A 19,232-nucleotide genomic window follows, 5' to 3' on the forward strand; every position below is an offset into this window, starting at 1 on the left:
TTAATGTATTTTTTCCCTCAGTATGAGAAGTAGTAGAGGCATCGTCAGGTCTTAATACATCAGCTTTTTTGTTTTGCAGCAGAAATCCACGTTTCCCTCAATGAAGGCAAGATGACGAGCAACGAAACGGTCAACTCGAATGAGAAGGCTTTCATGCTTGAAAAAGCCCTTTTTTATGTTGTTGAACTCTGCTTCAACAGTTGCCAAACTTGCAGTGATGCAGGTACTTCGGAAGAGAGGGACAATTACGCCTGTCCCGACTGGTAAGTAACTTCCCTGTCTTATGATGTGGGGAATAATCTCAGGGAGGAAGTGGATGTTATCTCTGTCCCCCTCAGCCATGGCAAGTGACCTGATCTCCTCACATATTTCTGTCACTCACTGTCGAGCGTTAGTCGGGATCTGATGCTGATGCACCTCGACGGGTTCCTGTGCCTGAACCTCTTCATCGAGCATGCTGATACATTCTTCTTGTGCAATTTGAGCTTTTAGGTATTTCTTCCACTTTTCTGATGGGAGAGGGGTTCCAGAACTGTCATTACCTTCAGATTCATTAAGTGCCACAATAGTGATGGCACATAGAAGTTATTTTGCATGTTCCAAACATTGTGACTTAAGTATTTGTGCTAAATCTCAGAAAAAATCTTTTAAACGATGTATTTTATTTTTCAGGCGGTCCCACTGGGAGATCAGATTGCTGCAGTGTGCAACATCTACCCTGACAAAACATGGCAGGTTTTCATGCTTTAAGCACTCATTGATGTCGGTCTTCAAATCGGGATGAGCGGTAAAAGCTTTGGCCAGAGATCCAAGAATGGCAAGAGAAAAAGCACTCACTGCTTCTATTGGGGCACCTGCATGAATCCATTCCTTCAGCCACTGTGATAGTACAAACGCCATGCTTCTCTGACAACATCTGTACCAATGTCTTGTACAAATACAGTTGTGTTTAACTCTAGTGACAGAAAAACGTGTGCAGTCCAATGTCTTTAATGCTACCACTGTGAGGTGCACTGTACATAAATAAATACATAAATGTCCTCATAAATGTCCTCATTTGTGACACAAACTTACATCTCTCTCTGCAGTGATGCACATTTCAGCAACCTTACACGCGCAAGGTCGACGATTGTGTCCATTTGGAGAAGCGGCTGGATGAATTCTAAATGACCTAAAAATAATTTCTAATTGAAAAACAGTAGCAACACAATACTAGTTCTTAGGGCCCAAAACAGCACAATCGACAGACTAGTTCAACCAAAAAGCGGATGTTTTTACAGCAAAAGTGAAAGTTAGAAAAGTTCAGGATATGGGGACTTGCTGGCTTACCCCACTAGAAATTGAAACAGGCATTGTCAATAAAACTGAGTTGTGTTTCGCATTCCTGTCTTTATAGACTCATCACTAGTGGTCATGTCTGTCGAAGTAATTTTAATTTGAAAAAAAAAAATCAGGCTTTGCTTTTTAATTGTATGTGGTTCAACAGAGAAGAAAACCAACTCATGAAACAGGCGTCGACAAAGATGATGGTGCCCTTCCTTATTTTAATACTATATTTTGTTGCAAAACATGTTGGCAATCAGGATAAATTTTGGTAACGTTCACTGGACTTCTGCGCCTGTCAGCAGGAAAATGGGCCGCTCTTATTCATCAAACTGCCCTAGTTGTCTCCAGTTTGGAGGGTGCTTTCTCCAGACAGCATATAACCTGGAATTAATAAGAAAACAAGTGATTCGTGTGATTCACTCAGCGTGGTAGCACAACACCTCCCTCCTTGTTCGAACGATGGCATTGAAGACTGACGCCGCAGCTCGAGTGGTCGTGACGTCAGTTACAAATGAAAAAGTGTAATATCTCTCGAACCGTAGCGGCACAAACAAAACTTTTGACAGCACAAAAGAATGGCACCATTTCCGGCCCATTTGGATAAAAGTACCAACATTGCAGTCCTGCAGACCTGTGGCATGACTCATCTTCAGACTGCTGCTGAAGGACTGAGCCTTCCTGACTCGACTTGCCTTCGACCAATCCAAAATGCATTTCAGTGTCCATCTGCATTTAAAAAGCGTTTACTTTGAGAGCAGTCATAGCATTTCAAAGAGGCTTGACCCGGGATTCTCTTGGACATTATGTGGCATATTGCAGGAGGGCTGCTTTTGCCTGGGAGATGTACAATGACCTGGAAAGTGGAGTGAAAGCAGCATCAGAAAAGACAAAGATCTTCCCACATAATTGTTCTTCACAAAGCAGTGATTGCTTAGTTGTTGTCATTTTTTTTACACATAAAGCTATTGTTTCAACCCAAGCTTTCTCTGCAGGCTCTCATCAATTACACATGTACTGTTTTTACATTAGTTCAGTTGTTCTCAAATGAGGGAAAGCTACATCAAGGGGTGTGTTTATGTTGTTTTTATTTCAAAATAGTTCAATGGATATGTTTTGGCCTCTCGTCTGCTATAATTTAAGAAATAATCACATAGCTTTAATGACTACTGATGAAATAAATGAGTGAGCAGTAGAACAACATATTAAAAGAAATAAGATCGCATTTAAAGTAATTTACAGCAGTGAAAACAGGAAGATTTTAAGAAAACTGCATGCTAGCAAAAAAAGCTACAACAGTGTGTAACATGTTTACCTGAAGTTCCTCCGGCAACAGTTGCTTTCCAGAATCATGAAGAATGTAAAATGCGCAGAAACATACAAAACATCGGTTCATTAATAACAAATACGAGTGATTGACGTGATTAACTGAACGCGGTAGCACGATACCTAGCTCCTTGTTCGACAGCATCCAAAACCAATTAGACTGACGTCACCGCGTGAATTAAAACGTAGAATATCTATCGAACCGAAGCAGCACAAACGAAACTTTTAACAGCACAAACGAGCACAAACGAATGGCACCATTCCCGACCCATTTGGATGAAAATGGGGGGCTGGGTGACGTCACCACTCGAAATAAAAAAGTGTAATATCTCTGGAACCGAAGCAGCACAAACGAAACTTTTAACAGCACAAACGTAGCACAAACGAATGGCACCATTCCCGACCCATTTGGATGAAAATGGGGGGCTGGGTGACGTCACCACTCGAAATAAAAAAGTGGAATATCTCTGGAACCGAAGCAGCACAAACGAAAATTTTAACAGCACAAACGAGCACAAACGTAGCACAAACGAATGGCACCATTCCCGACCCATTTGGATAAAATTGGGGGGCTGGGTGACGTCACCACTCGAAATAAAAAAGTGTAATATCTCTGGAACAGAAGCAGCACAAACGAAACTTTTAACAGCACAAACGAATGGCACCATTCCCGACCCATTTGGATGAAAATGGGGGGCTGGGTGACGTCACCACTCGAAATAAAACAAAGTGGAATATCTCTGGAACCTTAGCAGCACAAACGAAAATTTTAACAGCACAAACGAGCACAAACGAAACAAACTATTTCCCCCTATTTTTGCAAGAAATGGGGGGCCAACTTCACGCAGGTCCACTGGTTGTATGTGTCAACAAGCTCTATCAAAAGTCGGAGGCGCATGTAACAGCCTGGAATCTACAAATTTCCTTTCAAAATCTTGGCCTTTTATAGGGATTGTATTCTATCAAAATTGTTTTTTATCTGATGTAATTAATTAAAAAAAAATGCAATTCCAGTGTGTGAGTATTCCAACGTTCAAGTCCCCCAATGTTGCTCGGGCTGCTTGGGCCCTCTCGCTACTTACAAGGTATTCTAAAAGAAAATACATGCCACAAGCGTCACAAAAAATAGTAGTTGAAAAATGTGATTAATTTTAATTGATTATTTCTTTTAGATGTAATTTCTTGTAAATGTAATCGCTTGACAGCACTATGTCATGTCATGTCATTACTTTTGACCAGATCCTTTGGTTCAGTGCATTGGGCTGGCTGACTGGTATCCGTATTTCTTTTTTCTTGTTGTTGTTGTATTTCTTTTTACTCACACGACCTTGTGTGTATTTTTTTAGCTGGATGAGTCCAATAACCAAACAAGGAAGCTCCAGAGGTCTTTGGATGAACAAGTAGAGCAGACCGAGAACCTGCAGGTACAATTGGAACATTTACAGTCCCGGTAAGTCACACAAAAACATAAGAAGTCACACACACACACACATGCACGCACACACACGCATACACATTTACCAAAATGTTAATACATTCCAAAACTCTTAAACTTTAAAAAGATAAAAGTAATTAAACAAAAAGCATTTTGGTTTAATGATTTGCTACAGTTTAAATGCAAAAGAAAACTCTTTCAAAGAAAAAGGAAATTAAAAGAAATGACCAAAGCAAACACCTTTTGTCTAAAGTTTATACTTTGCATCATTGTTCAGACCACAAAATTTAGGCAAAGCCAATTTACAAACCGTAATATGGCACTCAGCCCCCCACCGCAATTTTTTAAAATATTTTGTACTAATGTATATTTTTATACTTTGTATATTAATGTTAGATTGTCAATAAAATATCCCCTAACAAAGCTAAATTGATTAAAAAATATATATTTTGAGAATGACGATTGTGAGGATCTCGAAACTCAGTACTCTGTGGTGCAAATATTGATGAGATGATAAATATTTACTCTACGCTTTTTTCTTTAACTTTATTAACATGAACAAACTAAACAGTTATTAATACGTACATAAGAGAAAAAAAAGACAAAAAGAGCCAGGGGGATTTAAAACAAAAATTCTATATAAATAACATAAAGCAACAGTTTTAATATGTTTACGATACATTTTTACGTTTGACGTCGAACCTCTTCGTTGTGATGACGTCAGCCATTTCCGTGTTCCAGCCTGAGAGCGTCTGTTAAATTGCTCACGTAGCCGAAAAGTGAAGCGTCCATCGAGCAATTCATTTTAGCGCTTAGCGCCTCCTTGCTCGGCTCCTCGTTTAGAACGCTACTTGTTTGCGGAGTCGTTTATTTGCCATCACGTAGCTTGTTGCTACTGCTGTGCTCAGACTTACATATAGTTCTAATAAAGTCCGTTCTGCTGCGGCGCAAGATAGCTTGGCGCGGGGCATTTAAGGAGCGGCGAAAGAAATCACTTCCGGGTAAACGAGCGACAGGACGACGCTTGTTTTTTAAAACCATTACTGCGTGAACTAGGGGCACAAACAGCTTTGACGAGCTAACACTCGCGTTGTCTGAGATCGCCTTTTTCTGTCCCCAAACCATGCAAAAAAACATGTTCCCCAGGGTCCCACTCGCCCCCCTCAGCATCGCGCCCCACTATTTGAGAATCACTAACACTAACCCAATTTTATCTGTGCTGCCTTTCTCATTCTATGAATTTTTTAATGAGCACATGGTTGGAAAATTGCAATGCTCCCATGTAACAGCTCTCTGTGAGAATATCTTTAGGCTGATGCCTATGATTTATCTCATGGGGGGAAAAAAAGCTTTTACTGCTTCTTGAAACTCCAAAATAGATTACATTCTGCTAACATATTGTACTTTTATTTGCAGAATATATATATATATATATATATATATATTAGTGTTGTCAATTGATTATTTTTTTAACTAATTAATCACAAAAAGTCCCATGATTAATCATGATTAATTAAATTTTTCAACTACTATTTTTTGCGAAGCTTATAATAGATATTTACTTGAATAATATCTTGGAATTTTTGCAAAATCACCAAATATGAAGTATATTTCATTCAAAGACTGTTCTAATAGCTTTCTTTGATTCTTAAATATACCCTAAATGGAGACATCGTTACAGGCATTTTTCTTCTAAAAATTTCTCAAAACTGCCCACAAGCACCACACGCCAGCAGTGTTGGTTTGCAAGGCCCAGTAGTAACTTTAACACCGTGTTTTGTTCAGAGACGTGCGAAAGATGTACAGTTAATATGGCACAATATTGTCAAAGTATGCAAATTATTTATTAAATAAAAACTGAGTTGACTGAGTTAAAATATTTAATTGAGTTAAAACATTTTGGATTAATCACCTGAATTAACGCTTTAATTTTGACAGCCCTAATATTAATATTTATATATATATAAATATAGATATATATATATATATCTATATATATAGAGATATATATATATATATACATATATAGTAGGTCTATCCATCGCATTTTTGACTCCGTGAAAGTGCATGAAAATTCACCAAACTTTGCAGTGTTTTTCGAGTCTGGCAAAAAAAATTATATTTTTAAGTTGGCATAAATTATGCCAATCAAATGGCTCTTTAGCACCACCTAGTGTAGGAAAATAAAAAACAATTGCGGTACGTTTGACCTAGGCTTACGAAAATTGGCAGGCATGTATGGCACTTGGGGTCCTGTACGCGTACAAAAAAGTCCATTGCAGCCATCGTCTCAAGTGTACAGGAAGTGAGCTGTGGAATGTCCATTTTTGCACATGTACAGGGTGCATACGTTTGCCCCCATGTCCTGGAGGATTCTTCCGATTGACTTCAAACTTCAGATATATCATCTTAAGCCCTGGGGCAACAAGGGTTTTTATTTTTTGAGTTCTCGATAAACTATATGACAGGGCGAGGCATCAAATTAGGTGCAACTTTTCCCCTTTGCCAAACAGGAGAAAATGATTAAGAATTCCCCTGCACATGCTCCAAAAAATTAAAAACTTTACCAATACGTAAAGACATCTATGTGATTATATTCTGTTATACATATACTGCCACCTAGTGATGACTGAAATTGTTCATTTTTTACATTTCTATTTACTGCTCGGAGCCCGCTGAACAAATCTGACCGAAAATTTGTCAGAAAAGTCTCAAGACGTTGATCTTGCCCTACGCCGAATATTGTGACTTTTCGGTGAAAGGCATACAATACAATACAATACTATACAACTTTATTTATATAGCGCATTTCAGGCATGGCCATGGCGGTGCCTCAAAGTCAGATTTTTTCACTGTGACAATAAATGTAGTTTTCACTTGACTCATATCATCCAATCTTCTCAAATGTATTCATATTTGATGATCGCCAAGGGCTGAAGACATCTACGAACTTATTTTTTATCGTAGCGATCGAACCACCTAGTGGCTGAAGAAATACATTTTTTTTTTACTTTGATGTTTTTATCCTAGTACGATAACCAGGTCTACCTCTTATTTGCTCGAAAGTGTGTTTCGGCCTTCGTAAAGTTAAAATACATAAAATAAAAAATTTGTGATTTTTTGTGAAAAGCTGTATCATGGCAACAGGCAGCAATAAAACAGTACTGATTTTTAGTGTCGAGGCCACACATCTGGACTCAAAATGTTTTTGTTTTTACAATTTGTTAAAAAAAAAAAAAAAAGGCCTGTCAATCTTCAATGCTTGATTTGTTTACTGTTTTAAAAAGTTTTAAAAGATGGCTCGCTAGCGCCCCCTGGAAGTGCCAATTCCTACAAAAAAGTCTCTTGGAGCCATATGCTAAACCTGACAGGAAATCCGCCATTTTGAATAAAGTGTAATGTATCAATTTGCTCGGATTACAATAGCTGCTGTAAAATGACCCACAATACTGCTGACATTTGATAATAGAAAAGCCTGAAGACTCTCTGAACTTATTTTTCATCGCAGTGGCATTGCCACCTTTTGGCTAAAGGAAGTACATATTTTATTCAGTGATCTTTTTCTCCTCGCAGGTTAACCAGGTCGACCTCATAAGTGTTGACCTTCCTGATCTTGAATTACGATATTTGTAATTTTTCGTGAAAAGCTGTCACCTTTGTGACAGGCAGGTTGCTATTGAAACTACGCTGATTTTGATGGTTTAAACCAGTGTTTCTCAAATAGTGGGGCGATGCTGAGGGGGGCGTGTGCTAACCTGGGGAACATGCTTTTTTCTGTCGTAGGACGGCTGAACGATGTATGGTTTTGGGACTGGAATTGCAATCTCAGACAATGCGAGTGTCAAAGCTGCGGTTTGTGCCCCTAGTTCACGCAGCAGGTCACGCAGTACTGATTAAAAAAAAGTGTCGCCCTGTCGCTCGTTGTCCCGGAAGTAATTTCTTTCGCCTCTACTTGAATGCTAGGCGCCAAGCTATCTTGCGCCGCAGCTGTATGAGCTTTATTTGTACTGTTGGAATTTATCTTTAAATCAATGTTAGAATTTAATTTTAAACCAATGTAAACTCAAATTAATAATCTGACACCAATTTGTGACTTTACCCAACTCTCACTCATCCAACAATATGCGCGCTCGTTCTGCAATAGAAAGGTATCAGGAAGCCGGCATTTTCACACACGAGTGGATTTATTCCTAACACTCAAATCTACAACTTGAGTTTGGGTCCCTCTCAATACAGCTCTCTTTGTCTTCGCTGTTCAGCATTAATTTATAGACACAATATGCAAATGACACAGAGACAAAGGCATCCTGGCATGATTCTATTGGCTATGTGTATGCTGCAGTTAACTTTAGCTTGCTTCTCTTGGTCTTTCTTCAAGTGGTGGCCCCTCCTGCTTGTGGCTGAAGGGTCCAGTTTCTTGTGCATCCCTTCCCCCTCGAGGTATCTGTCTGCGCCAGGCACCGACCTAAAACCTCCCAAACCTCACATTCTTTCACTTTCTTTTTCCAACTTCACCAGCCACCCACACAGCATTCCACAGAATAACAGTGACACAAGATGCAGGACATCGAATAAAACTAGCCAGGTTTAAACTCTTCCACTCCTTTATTCCCTCTCATGACCTCAGACAACTGAGGTCATCACTCGAACCCCTTATTTTATTGTTACACACGAGCTAAAAATCAAACAATGAAAAGTTAGTAACAACTTACAAATCAATAGAATGTGAGGTAAAGCTCAATAGAGAGTTAGTAAAAGACTAAAGATCAATAAAAATGAGTAAAAATTAAAAATCAATAGAAAACTAGTAAAAATTAAAAATCAATAGAGAATTAGTAAAACTTAAAAATCAATAGAAAATTTCATTCCCTCCTCATGGCCTCAGGTCGCTGAGGCCATCTACACATACTCACATCCCGGACTCCAGGAGGGCCACAGCTGTCTCCCCCTCCTGGGGGTCCTTCTGAGGGATCATCATGTACTGGCCACCAGGAGGGAGCGGCCCCAACGTGCGTTCAATTGTCTTAACAGTTAATGATCTGATACATGGAATACAACAACATCCACATAACACCATAATAGCGGCAAACACAGCGATAGAAATCAGTACTGATGCAATCAAGCTTTTATATTTGCCAAAGATGTTTAACCAGTCAGAGTACCAACTGGTGTCCACACCTGAGTGCTCCTTCATTTTGTCACTTAACGTGCGCAGACCCTCCAATGCCTTGGTAAGGCGACCGTCAGGAGATGTATTGTTGGGAATCAGAGTACAACACTGATCCCCAAAAATACCACACACTCCTCCTCTTTCAGCCAACACCATATCTAAGCTTATTCTGTTCTGGAATGCCATAAGAGACGTGGCAGCCAATTGCTCATGCACTGCCTGGAGTGCTGAGGTGGTAAAATTCGCCAATCGTTGGACATTATAATCAACATAATTAATCCGGTCCACATTTTTGTTTACCGTAACAAACAGGAAAATACTCTCCCATCCTGCCGCAATTTGATCCACCAATTTATACTCGTCAGGGACCCCTCTTGGGACTCCAATTGCATCTATATATGTGGGATCTCCTGCATTCAACCATTCTTGCATGTCCCTTCTCTTCCTGTTAAGGTAGGGGACTCTTCCCCATTTTCTAACGTCTTCCCATTCCGTTTTGGCCATATCTAAGGCTGTCACACTAACTGGCATGATCAGCGTTACCAGGGCGCACTTACCTGAGGCATTGGTGGGAAGCCTATCGTACAGCACTTTCTCTCCACACCACAGCCAAACATCATCACGAGCGAGAGGGATTCCTACTGGCAAAGACACATTTTCATTACACCATGACTCCTGGATATTTCCAATCCCAGGACCCGTCCCATTTAACTTTTAGTCAGGTGAACTTTTGTTTTGCAACTTCGGTGTCAAAAATAGGCTCTTTCTTTTTTATTCCTACATCATTCCATGGGTGTGTCCAATTAAAATTGTCACCCAAGTGTTCACCTGTGTCGGTTGTTTACATTTCAGATTTAGCAGTAGTTGTTGTGTCTGTGTCAGCGTCTTACCATCATCTCGCTCTGCTCCATACCATACCATTCCATTACATGCTCCTTTCGCTCCATCACTTCTGTCATCCCGCATCCTATGTTCAAACGCCAACATCGTCCACACAAAGCACACGCCAGCAGGCAAAATAGTCAATAAGTTAAACATTTGCATCGTCATCGTCTTTGTTCAGACTCGAAAGTGTCTGACTTTGATCCAATTCATGCCATCTACACATTCCCTCTCTTGACCTGCCCGTCCGGGCGGTCAACCTCAAAGCTCAACCTTGGCGGGCACAAATACTGGGGCCGGGCGCAACTGTGAGTTATGGTACCACTTTTGTCCCGTAGTTCCCAATTGGATGGCATGTGAGGTTCTAGCCAGAACTCTAAACTGTCCTTATCAGCGAGATTGAGTCCACCTCCGGGAAAGCACCCGGAGGTTGATGTACGGAGTGATGTCCGACTCCAGTGATGCTGAGTTCACTGAGTTCAAATATCTAACTGTGTTCCGAGATTACAAATTAAGCCTCGAGCTAACGCTCCAATTTTGACTGTTAATTGACAAATTTTAAAGCAACACAAATGAAATAGAAACCATTTATGCTTAAAATAAAAAATCCCAAAACTATAATAACGCAGATACCGAATTAAACCTCTATTTTTTCTTTTTTTTTTTTTATGGGAAGAAAAGGTGCTCTACAAGACATAGACAGCTCCAAGACCGCTGCAGTCTTCACCTCCTATTGTCTCATGATTGGCTCAATCCACCTACAGGCTGTGCCCACACTGATTCTGTCAACTGGGGGAGGGGGTAGAGACAGTAAAAACAATCGCGGAGCTGTGGAGCCGAGCCCCAAATCAGTTGGGCCCTGGGTCCACAACACCTCTAGCAGAGACACACACAGAACTACCATTTCCAAGCGACCCTTCCCTGGAAATTTTGAAATTTAGTAATGTCCCCAAAACCAAAGAATTTGTAGTCGGTGCTGAAATATGATCTCCCGATTGTGCAACAACTATGGGGTCTAGATCTCTAGTATGATGACGCGCATCAATATTCAATGTGATTTGTGGCTCGGCGAAAGTAAACAATTCATACCATTTCCGCTGTCCAGGGACAAGGCACGCGTGCGAGGCAACGCCGGTAGACATAACAAAAATATAATTCTAACGCATGATGCACTCATGACTAAATTTGGATGAGTGCATTTTTGATAAACCAAATCATGTTTGCGATCACATGTACAATGTGATATGTCAATTGGTGAATTGAAAGGGTGGCGGTTGCTAAACCACTCAGACCAGAGCAAGAACAGGGCATACCCACCGCGGGAGGATGGGAACCAGGTTTCAGAGCTGCCCTCAAATGTTTCAGTTCAGTTTAGCCACTGGGAAGGAAGAGAGCATGACATATGCTCCCTCCGACGGATGTGCAGAGTCAAGTTCAGTCCCATCCGGGAATGCCACTCGAATTCCAGTGTTCGTTCAGTCAATGGCAGTGACTCAGGCAATCTTGAGAGTCCACATGGCTCAGTGGGGGTTGCGGAAGGAGCTCATAGCTCGCCCCAATATCCAGCACCATCGAAAACTTGTCCATCCACCGTCCCCGGAATGCTAGGACCTGCTAGTCCTCGAACGCTGAAGCTCCGCGGCCCCCTGTCATGGAATGGGGTACGAGCGGGTTTGTGTCAAGTGCGTTGGGAGTGGGTAACGGTGGCGCCCCCTGCGCTGGTGGAGCTCTTTGTGACAGATATGGCACCGGAGGATGGCACATTCCAGAAAGTGGCTCGGCATGGACAGCTCATCACCCAGTGACCCCACACCCCGCAGCCAGAGCACACCCCACTCACAATCCCTGTCCATAACCACCCGTACCTCTGTTACTGCAATCCCAACCTCGTTGACCGGCCTGCTATGGACAGCAGCCAGTCTGCTGTGGCGCTGCGTCACCCGAACCTTGCCCAGAAGCAGCAGAAGTGGAAGGAGCAGCTGCCTCCTTTTTTCTTATCTCTCTTGGCCTTCTAAACCTGCAAGTACAACAATTTTAGTCACGCTCCTTAATCCAATCCCATATTTTCCTTTTCTGATGTCGTGCAAAATTATGTACAAAATGTGTTCTACTTAGCCCGAGTAGCATTTCTCATTGATGGACTATTTCGCCTGATTTCTGCCACTGGGAGGGGCACGCCCTTGTGGACGGCCAACTGGAACAGCTGTGTAATGTCGACATTATTGGATGGGTCACTGCCGGAAGTCTCACTCTATTCACGTCTCGCCCTGGCCACATAGACCAGGCCTGTCTCCCCCTTCCCCACCTGAAAGACACAGCAACATCGACCCCAACGGGCCAGAAATATCTGATGCACGGCACGGCCAATCTCACCTGAGGTGTCCCCACTTAGCTGGTGACCATCATGCTGGTCAGCAGGTCTGGCCTCGGCCTCAAGTGAGGACAGTTCCTCTTAAATAAATTTTGTCCCGCTTGTAACTCTGTATAAACCTCTTAGTCTGGTGTCTCCTTTGTAGGAGATTTCAACCAACGTGACCTCTTTACAACGTGTCGAATAAACCAATGTTGACCTTTCTGCTATCTTTACAGCTGTGAGAGCTGTTACTAACGCCTCCTTCCCCCTTGGGTAATTACGAATGTCTTATCTTCAAACTTCTTACAAGCACCCAGTATCCTGGCTTTACTAGATTACTGCCCTGCTGGGAGACGGAAAGAGCTTTGTCACTCTAAATTTGCGCCTGTCTTTTGTTTTCCTAACATTTTTCACATATGGTCAACTAAAGTTGCTTCAACATCTATTTCCCATTTGTTCTTAAATTTGAGGTATTCTATAAGTTATTCCAAACAGTGTTTTACAATGTCTTAGTCCTAAATACAATGAAATACGTTACAATGGAAAATATCAGAATAAAATTTCATACATCCAACATAAGACACGTGCTTGTGACCACTTCAGGGTCATTTTTGTCTGAAATATCTCCTCTACAACAACTTACCCTTGCGTTAAGTGAGTAATTTTCCATAAAAACAGTGCCACTAATTCGACATTAACTTCAAGTATCACTGCTGTGGTGCTGTATTATATGGAAAAGTCTGAACAATCCAAGAAATGTTTGCCCTATCCTTGACTGGGCGTGTGTTATCTAGTCGCGCATCCAATGTGAATAATCATCAAACCTGTGGGGCACATGAACAGGCTAAAGCAACAACTATATTTTAATCTGTACCGTGGACCCTAAATTAGAATATCTCATTTCTCCCTCCTTGTTGAGGAGAACCTCTGGGATGGTAGTGGTGAGGCGCTATTTGAAGCATTCTCTGGCCTTCTGGTCACACTGGTCACATGTCACCTCAAACCTGTGGAGATAACTGGAGGTGTGGCAATTGCCAGTGAGAAGAGACAAATTATCTTCCTTCCAAAACTTTCAGTTTTGCATAAATTTTGTGTAATAACGTCAATCAATCATTCACTTGATGCTTGAATTTAATTACTCCAATCTTTCTCCAAAAACAATTTGAAAATCAATACTCGGGAGTGCAATAGGGATTCAGGTTGATCAGGCCTGTCCACCCATCGCATCCTAAGTACTGTAAGGGCTTGCCGGTGACCTCAAACAATTTTCTGTCCTGAGGCCCGTCCCTTAAACATTCACTCAAACCACATATGCATCCAAACACTTTTTCTTTCACACTTTCATTCACCAAACGATACTTTCCAATTCCACACAGAGACCCCTCCCTTGGCGCGTCCGCCTTGATTTCACTGAGATTTGTGCTGGCAGATCCATAATTTTGCCTTAATTTAGCCAGCGTATGCCAAAATTTACAACTGTGGGTCTCTGGATTTTCCCATTCACTCCCCGTGAAGTTGTTTCTCCTCTCAAGGACGTAGCTGACGAAACTGCACCTGTGACATCAAACAGCTCATAGATGCGAATGTTAGCAGTCTGGTATTTATGGAATGATGTCATATCCTCTAAAATTGTCATGTCAGCGTTCGCGTCGTACAGTCAAAAAAACATCTGTCTTCCACCTTTGTCACATTTAATACACATCAGTTAATAAATCATCTACAAAACTATTTAGTCCAACTTTATATTTGGTAAACCAATCTCCAATGGCTAGATATTCCCCTTTCCAAAGATTTTCTTTCAACATGTTCATAGAATACTTCACTTAAAATTTATCCCAAAACCACAATCCCTTTGCTTAAAAATTTAAATTTTAATAAGATTGTCGCCGCCCTGCTGTTCCTCAGGCATCCCCTGCATGTTTCAGTGTTTAACTTGTGTTCTAATTCCCTGCTAATTTGTATTTATTGTTAGGTTGAATACATATATTTTATCCCGTACCTTACTACACTAGCACTGCAAAAAAATTGCTCCACACCTCAATGAGAGGCAGATGCCTGAAGATTAGATCAACGTCTGCAACATCGAGGGGGGTGCCGAGACACACCTCTGAAACAAAAGGACTGTGACCTTCTTTCGAGAGCACCAAAAGGCATATCTTCCTTTTCAATCAGTTAACGACTGCCATTGATGCCTGTTTTTCCTCTTGTGTCTGAAATGTTTACATGTTCCTGCTGGTGCTCCCCCCCACCGCGGCCAGCACGGGCGTCTCCACACTCCCCTGCTGTTCTCCGCGCACCCTCTCTCTCATTATTCACAGCCTGTTCGATCAATTGTATGGTCGCTGGTGTCATCTGTGAATCGTTATCTTTTGCATCTCAAACCATTCTGCTCCCCCCCCATTAATGGCGCCGTCGGATCGGGCGGCGGCTCAAACACATACTGTTGCGAGTCTGGCAACTGTGGATAAATGCCTCTCAGACATTCCGTCTTTTCTTCCACTTTTCAATCACTTCATCCTCTTTCTCTGACTTCCTCCCCCTACTTTGGAACGAGCATCTAACTTCAAAGAGCTGTTAACTCTTTGTTAGAGCACACTCATGATTTTACGATTACACCTATACTCATTGCCTTCTGTAAAATCTTTCTCACTCTTATTTTTTTCCTTTAATTTTCCAAATTCACTGTAGCCTTACCAAAGCCACTCAACCAATCAAGGTATCAAATCACAAACTACAAAGTCAGGAACCACCTATGCTCTTGCAAAGGTTTCTCATGCTCTCAAAGCTTCCTTCAATTAAGATTTCATAACACCAATCTTTTTCTTTTTCTTCGTGTCATTTCCATCTGTGCATTTCATTCCAGTTACTAATTACAGTTACCTTAATAGAAAGACCATCAACTCAAGTATGAAACATGAAATATTTATTTCTTCAATTCCTCCTTACAGCAGACCCTAATTCTTATCCTTTTCATTTGTTCAAGTCACACCTTCTTCAATACTGCCTGTTTCATCATCCTCCTTTCAATGGAACATTAATTGTTCCTTTCTCTTTTCTTATTGAACTTCCAATCTCTACACTGACACAATTTCTTCTCTTTTCTCTAGCTTTCTTTCTTTCTCTTTTCTTATTTCATCCCTACTTCATGTTTTTCTTCTCTTTTTACGTTTCATTTTTATGAATTTATCCTTAATCTCCGTGCCACATCCGAGACCACTATCACACTTACTCTCCTTCGCCATCTTGAAATCCACTCGTGTGTGTCCCAACCACTTCTTACGCAGAACAATTTTAGCCTTCACATTCACACAGCTTCCACACAGACACGTAAATCCCAGATTTTAAACCGTGTCCCGATACGTAAATCCCAGATTTTATACCGTATCTTAACCACGAATAGTTCCAAACTATTCTAGTAGGTAAATCCCAGATTTCAGACCCTACTAACGTCCACACTGTTACACTTTTTATTATTTTTTTTTTAACTATACTACTTTACTTTTGCGCCATTAATTATGCTAGAAGGTAAATCCCAGATTTTACACCCTAATAGCGTCCAACACTTTTACGCTTACTACGTTCCGCTCCTCCTTCCTCTTATAATTTAGCGTTGCCAATGTGCAGAATTTGAAAGGGTTCTGCTTACCTTGTTTCACTGTGGGCCCAAGAGGAAAGATGGTCGGATGTGTGGCTCTTTTATACTTTATCCTTTTTCAGGTCGTCACCTGGTGTGGACGTGCGAGACCCAGTCTCATGTGGTTTTTCTCGAAGTTCCAAACTTCTTTTACCTCTCATGCATCACGTCGGGGTCACCATAAATTGTTGGAATTTATCTTTAAATCAATGTTAGAATTTAATTTTAAACCAATGTAAACTCAAATTAATAATCTGACTCCAATTTGTGACTTTACCCAACTCTCACTCATCCAACAATATGCGCGCTCGTTCTGCAATAGAAAGGTATCAGGAAGCCGGCATTTTCACACACAAGTGGATTTATTCCTAACACTCAAATCTACAACTTGAGTTTGGGTCCCTCTCAATACAGCTCTCTTTGTCTTCGCTGTTCAGCATTAATTTATAGACACAATATGCAAATGACACAGAGACAAAGGCATCCTGGCATGATTCTATTGGCTATGTGTATGCTGCAGTTAACTTTAGCTTGCTTCTCTTGGTCTTTCTTCAAGTGGTGGCCCCTCCTGCTTGTGGCTGAAGGGTCCAGTTTCTTGTGCATCCCTTCCCCCTCGAGGTATCTGTCTGCGCCAGGCACCGACCTAAAACCTCCCAAACCTCACATTCTTTCACTTTCTTTTTCCAACTTCACCAGCCACCCACACAGCATTCCAAAGAATAACAGTGACACAAGATGCAGGACATCGAATAAAACTAGCCAGGTTTAAACTCTTCCACTCCTTTAGTACTATAGCTAAGTCCGTGCACAGCAGCAGCAACGAGCTGCTTGATGACAAATAAACGATCCCACTAAAAAGAACAGTTTTAAACGAGGAGGCAAACAAGGAAGCGCTAAGTGTGTGAATCGCTAAAATTAATTACAGAGTAATAAGTGCTTTGATGTACGCTCAACTTTTAACAGAAGTCTGACTCGAACCACGTTTGGGCAGAGAGCCAGGAGCTATGAACACAATAAATGTTGTATTGCAACCAATTCGTACAGAAACATAAAGACGACGGCTGTGTTAGCAATTTAGCAGACGCTTTCAGACGGAACACGGAAACGGATGACGTCGTCACGACGAAGAGGTTCGATGTCAAACATATAGTATAAATATATATCATCTCATCAATATTTGCACCACAGAGTACTGAGTTTCGAGATCTACACAATAATAGTTCTCAAAATTATATTTGTTATCAATTTAGCTTTGCTGAGGGACATTTTATTGACAATCTAACATCTATATACAAAGAACATGTACATTAGTACGAAATGTTAAAAAAATGGGGTTTAAAAATGCATTTTCATATGCAGAAATACAAACTTATACTTGACAAAAAAGTAACTTTTAAAAACTGCCCCCCTCACAAAACCTCTCGCTATCTAAATAATTGTGCGCAGCGAGTATTAACTCTACGGTGTAGGTTTGTTTTTCAATGAAATGTAGTTGCGGCGAAGAGAGGGTGGTGGGGGAGCGAAATGTTTTCTCCTTGGTAGGGGAGGCGTAACAGAAAATAATTGAGAAGCACTGGTCTAAACATACACGAAATCTCATGAAACTTTGCACACACATCAAGCCTGATTATTATATATTTTTTTTTTGCAATATGGTTCACCAGCGCCCCCTAGGAATTTTTTAATCATAAGCCCCGGTTTCACCTATTTTGGAGCCGTATGCCAAACAGCCCAGCAAGTCCGCCATTTTGAATTCAGTGTAAAGCAGGGGGCGGCACGGTGGACGACTGGTTAGCACGATGGCCTCACAGTGAGAGACAGCATCGGGCGTGGGTTCGATCCCGGCTCCGGCCATCCTGTGTGGAGTTTGCATGTTCTCCCCGTGCTTGCGTGGGGTTCCTCCGGGTATTCCGGTTTCCTCCCACATTCCAAAAACATGCATTGTAGGCCGATTGAACACTCTAAATTGCCCCTAGGTATGAGTGTGAGCGCGGATGGTTGTTCGTCTTTGTGTGCCCTGCAATTGGCTGGCAACCAGTTCAGGGTGTCCCCCCGCCTACTGCCCGAAGATAGCTGGGATAGGCTCCAGCACCCCCCGCGACCCTAGTGAGGAGAAGCGGTATAGATGATGGATGGATGGATGGATGTAAAGCAGGGGTCCTCAATCCTGTCCCTCGAGGGCCGGTGTCCTGCAGGTTTTCCATCTCTCCCTGCTGCAACACAGCTGATTCAAATGATCAGATAATCAGCAAGGTCTGCAGAAGCTAGATAACAATCGCTCAGGTGTGTTGCACCAGGGAGAGGTGGAAAACGGGCAGGGCACCGGCCCTCGAGTGACAGAATTGAAGACCCCTGGTGTAAAGTATGAAGTGGCTCTGATCACAATAGCTGCTGGAACTTAACCCATATCTTTCTAATATATTTAATATAATAGTAGGTCTATCCATCCATCCATTGTCTGTACAGCTTCTCCTCACAAGGGTCGCGGGGGTGTGCTGGAGCCTATCCCAGGTTTCTTCGGGCAGTAGGCGGAGTACATCCTGAATTGGTTACTAGCCAATCACAGGGCACACATAGATGAACAACCATCCGCGCTCACACTCACGCCAAGGGGTAATTTAGAGTGTCCAATCATCCTGCCATGCATGTCTTTGGAATGTGGGACGAAACCAGAGTACCCGGAGGAAAGCCACGCAGGCACGGGGAGAACATGCAAACTCCTCACAGGAAGGTCGGAGCTGGAATGGAATCCACAACCTCTGCACTGTGAGGCCATCGTGCTAACCAGCCGGCCACCGTGCCACCTATTGTAGGTCTAATAATCCCTAATTATATTCCATGGGCCGTGCTTTACCTTAAAGGAGGCTGACATGTTTTACTGCTATGGATATCCAAAGGAGACGAATCACAAACAAATTTGTTCAATCAATGATTGCACTTAAAGTACATCGTCACTTGAGGGAATTCTAGTCGACTGTGATGTCGTTTTGCTTGAACCTCTGCTGAAGAAATTGGCTTGCCTTTGAAGTGCGGTCTCTCTGACGTACTGTGGTGTGTGCGCTCAGAATTTAAGTCGCTGCGCTCTATTATTTCACCACTAGATGGCTAA

The 19,232-nt window shown here is 41.8% G+C and overlaps 1 protein-coding gene across 16 annotated transcripts in view; it reads left to right on the plus strand.

Moving 5' to 3' along the window:
- The window catches only part of ccdc102a (coiled-coil domain containing 102A), a 232,017-nt gene that overhangs the window by 201,759 nt on the left and 11,026 nt on the right, over positions 1-19,232 (plus strand). For 4 of the 16 annotated variants that reach the window (XR_015843261.1, XR_015843265.1, XR_015843266.1 and 1 more), the window contains 3 exons: positions 80-263; positions 339-492; positions 673-1,040. Coding sequence is in view for 8 of the 16 variants with exons in the window: in XM_088296904.1 (XP_088153030.1) it covers positions 3,996-4,099; positions 8,463-8,524; positions 16,680-16,705 (192 nt within the window). In the remaining 8 variants the exon portion in view is untranslated. Of the gene's footprint in view, positions 1-79; positions 264-338; positions 493-672; positions 1,041-3,995; positions 4,100-8,462; positions 8,525-16,679; positions 16,742-19,232 lie in introns of those variants that run through there. The other 12 variants (XM_088296897.1, XM_088296899.1, XM_088296898.1 and 9 more) reach the window with 6 other exon arrangements.

This window comes from Idiotropiscis lumnitzeri, chromosome 5 (assembly GCF_059441095.1).
Source record: "Idiotropiscis lumnitzeri isolate Australia: NSW breed Sydney's pygmy pipehorse chromosome 5, RoL_Ilum_1.0, whole genome shotgun sequence".
Taxonomy (NCBI): Eukaryota; Metazoa; Chordata; class Actinopteri; order Syngnathiformes; family Syngnathidae; genus Idiotropiscis; species Idiotropiscis lumnitzeri.